This window comes from Mandrillus leucophaeus, unplaced genomic scaffold, assembly GCF_000951045.1.
Source record: "Mandrillus leucophaeus isolate KB7577 unplaced genomic scaffold, Mleu.le_1.0 Scaffold301, whole genome shotgun sequence".
NCBI lineage: Eukaryota > Metazoa > Chordata > Mammalia > Primates > Cercopithecidae > Mandrillus > Mandrillus leucophaeus.
Genome location: NW_012103155.1, coordinates 157,243 through 160,562, shown reverse-complemented (window position 1 = coordinate 160,562; position 3,320 = coordinate 157,243). Strand labels below are relative to the sequence as shown.

At 43.8% G+C, this 3,320-nt stretch overlaps 1 protein-coding gene across 3 annotated transcripts in view; it reads right to left on the bottom strand.

Annotated features, from left to right (window-relative positions):
• SLC10A7 (solute carrier family 10, member 7) overlaps window positions 1-2,769 on the bottom strand; it is a 277,082-nt gene extending 274,313 nt beyond the window's left edge. For 2 of the 3 annotated variants that reach the window (XM_011987124.1, XM_011987125.1), the window contains exon 1: window positions 2,416-2,769. In XM_011987124.1, the coding sequence (XP_011842514.1) occupies window positions 2,416-2,515 (100 nt within the window). In that variant the 5' untranslated portion in view covers window positions 2,516-2,769. The remainder of the gene's footprint in view (window positions 1-2,415) is intronic. The other variant, XM_011987126.1, reaches the window with a different exon arrangement.
• Between the last annotated feature and the right edge of the window lie 551 nt (window positions 2,770-3,320).

The following is a 3,320-nucleotide window of genomic DNA, read 5'->3' as shown; positions in this document are numbered from 1 at the left end:
ATATATAATGTTATATACATAATATATAATATACATAATATTTCAAGGCCCCTCTGAGAAAGAATATATATTACCTAATAATATATTATGCATAATATATATCATAATATATAATATTTAACATAATATATAAAATTTTATATATAGAGAGAGAGAGGACCTACTATGTCTTAGGCATTTGTAGTACAACAATGAATAAAAGAAACAAAGATTTCCTCAAACGCTGTAATAAATTATGTAATATGCCTGGCATTTACACAAATCATTTTGCTGAGATCTGAGAAAAGGGAGGGAAAGGGAGAAGGCAAGTGCAAAAGGCATTACATTTGGGGGCAGTGAAGGCTGTTCCAAAACTTTTACAAAGAGGTACATTATCTTTACACTTGTGAGTGAGTCTGTCTCAGCAGCTCACACAAGCAATATTTCTTCAGCAGCTAAGCAGGGTGATTCAGGAGCAGATTTTAAAGTCAAGGAATCTGGCTTGCTTGAGAAGTAAGTTTCCCAGAAATTTTAAATACCCGGTCTCCAATAGTTCCTCTTCCCTAAGCTAGCTACCTTAACCTAGAAAGAATCACCTGGCATCAAGCTTCAGTATCTTCAACTGTAAAAGAAGCATGTTGGCTTAAAACACTTTAAATGTTACCCTCTCACTCTTAACATTCTATTGTAATTAAACAAAGGAATGAATTATCCTACATTAAAGACATAAGGACTAGTGAAAATGGGAAACGGCATTTCTATGATACAATAATGTACCAAAATGTTAATAAGCAGTCTATGGAACACATAAGTTTGCAGAATCTATCTCATACATGCCACTGCAGAAAAGCCCCACGGAAATGATTCAGCATTCAACACCTTTCTTCCCACAGAATATTTGGGAATGTAAGGTAAAAGATATTTTGCCAAATTTAGCCCCTGCAGATTTAAAGTTAAAGATCATACATCCTCTGTAGTTTCATCTCAAAACTGAGCAAATAAGAGATCTAACACCAGAAGCGATACCTAGTGAAGTGTGCATTGCAGATCATGCAAAGGTACTCTAAGTCTTACTATTCATTTAGCTCTGGGGATGGGGGGGTCTTCATTTGACAGACCTGATCTTCACAAGAGTTTCCCAAAAGTTCACAGAGCAGCGGTGTTAAAGAAGAAACTATTACCATCAATCAGAGGGAGAAACCACCAGGAATAACTGCTTTATTCTCATAGTTACATATTCTACACATTTTGTTCTTAGTTGAATACAAAAGAACAAAATTTTAAAACAAACAAAAAAGCCTTCATCTCCACAATTTTGGTTTAAATAATTGCTTTTAAAATGTTCCCGGAAGCTACTTCTAAACAGAGTAATTGGGTGGAGGTTAAGGGGAGAAGGGACCACTACTGTTCTCCTCCTGAGAGATCATTTCATTCACTTCCATCATGTTTTAACAAAAAGATACAAATAACTTTAAATATCCTCCTGAGCGCTTCCTACTATGAAAGATTGTGCCTGTTCACCTCGGTCCTTATTTGCTCCGGTTGCATGAGTTAGGTATTAAACCTGTCAATAAGCTTGGAAACTGACAAACAAGGTCAAAAAGACAAGCGAATTGAATAAATTCAATTAATGTTTATGAAAAGTAGGACAAGATTGTCTAAAGGTATAGGGGGGTGGGGCATAAAAAAACCTAATATTTCTAATGTTCCCACCAGTGCCCATCACCTCCAGTACAAAACTCCCACTATTCAGAGATCTAAGTATGCTTTCAGTCCATCTACATTTCCTTGCCAAAGCACACACTACATTACACATAGTCTAACAGTCTGTATCTGTTAGACTGCTAGTATAGCAACTGAATCCCGGCAGCACACGGAAGTAGTGCCCTGTAATGAAAGAGTGCAACGTGTCAGTCGGCTTGGGAGTTTCTGGAGTGCCAGCAACTACAGCAAATCATCACTCTTCAACATGTGGGCCATAAAATCTGAGTTGGGGGCGGTGGTGTCCCTTTTTCTTGTTTTTCCTCCACTTTTTTTTTTAATGTGGGGGCGGGGAGGACTCGAAAGTAGATTCGATAATGACGTCCACTCCAAGATAGATACTGAACTCAGCAACCTAGATTCTCTTGGGATAGGATGCTACTCTGAAGGCAAGAGGAGTAAGTTTCATTCCCTGTAACCTCACTTCTTAACACTGAGGATGGTCATTGTTTGTCTACGGAAAAGGCTACCTGCGCTCAAATTCCTTTGCCCCGTTCCTAATTACAAGTTCCCTCTGGGATTGGTAAATTAGAAAATCAGCAAAAGGGCCAAAGGCTGGTCAATGCCCCTGAAATTGGCAAGCGTTTGCAATGAGGGTTGCCCCGCCTTTCCAAGACTAACAAATTAGTTCTGAAGTGGGAGCCGCGGTGGAGCCGGCAGAGGTGCAGCACTTACCCCCATTCACCCCTATGGACGGCTCCAGTTTAGCTCCGGCGATCGCCAGCACTATTCCGACCATAAACCAGTCTTTCCTCATTCTCTCCAGCAGCCTCATATTTGTTAGGGTGGGTGGGTTTTGTTTATTTGTTTGGCTTTTTTTCTTTTCAAGCTCCGATCACCTAATCCCTGGAGCGTCTCCACACTTTCCTTGGTCCCTCCAGACATGCAGCAGAGCAAGTCAAATTGCCAGTTGTAAACTAAAGACCTGGGGGTTGCTCCGGCGGCTTTGAGGAAGGTTGGGAGTAGTAGTATCCAGTGACAGGAAAGTCTCACTGAGCGCCGCCATCACTACCACGCGCCTTCGAATACATGCGCACAAACGCCCCCCGCGCCTCCGGCCGCAGGCTCGCAGGTGCAGATGCTTTGAAAGGAAGAACTTGGACCAGGCCGACAAACGTGGGCAATTGGGCAAGGGAGACTGGCGGCCGGATGGGGCTAACAAACCCACCGCTGCCGAGACCTGCGGAACTTTCTAAATGACAAGGGGTCGGGGAGAGCGTCGTAAGGCGCCACAGCCAGCAAGACTTCACTGATTGTCCTTCTCTAACAAACCTTTAGGCACAGCCACCCACGTTTCTGGAGCATATCTCCATGGAGAGCCCCTCTTTTGCTGTGCCATGACTCCGCGGGCAGGGCTGACGTGTGTCTGGGGCAAGGAATTTCTCCGTTGAAGCTGCGACAGCGGGATGCAAGCCTGGAGACGCGCTTCTTCGAGACATTACGGCGCTTCCACGACGCCAGCGCTGACGTGTGCGCGGGCGGGAGGGGAGGCCACTGGATCTGCGAGTTCCCAGCCTCAGCTGCAGGAGTTAGAGGTGTCCGCGCGGGAAAGTGGCTCGCTGGTGGGCGGGGAGCCTTAC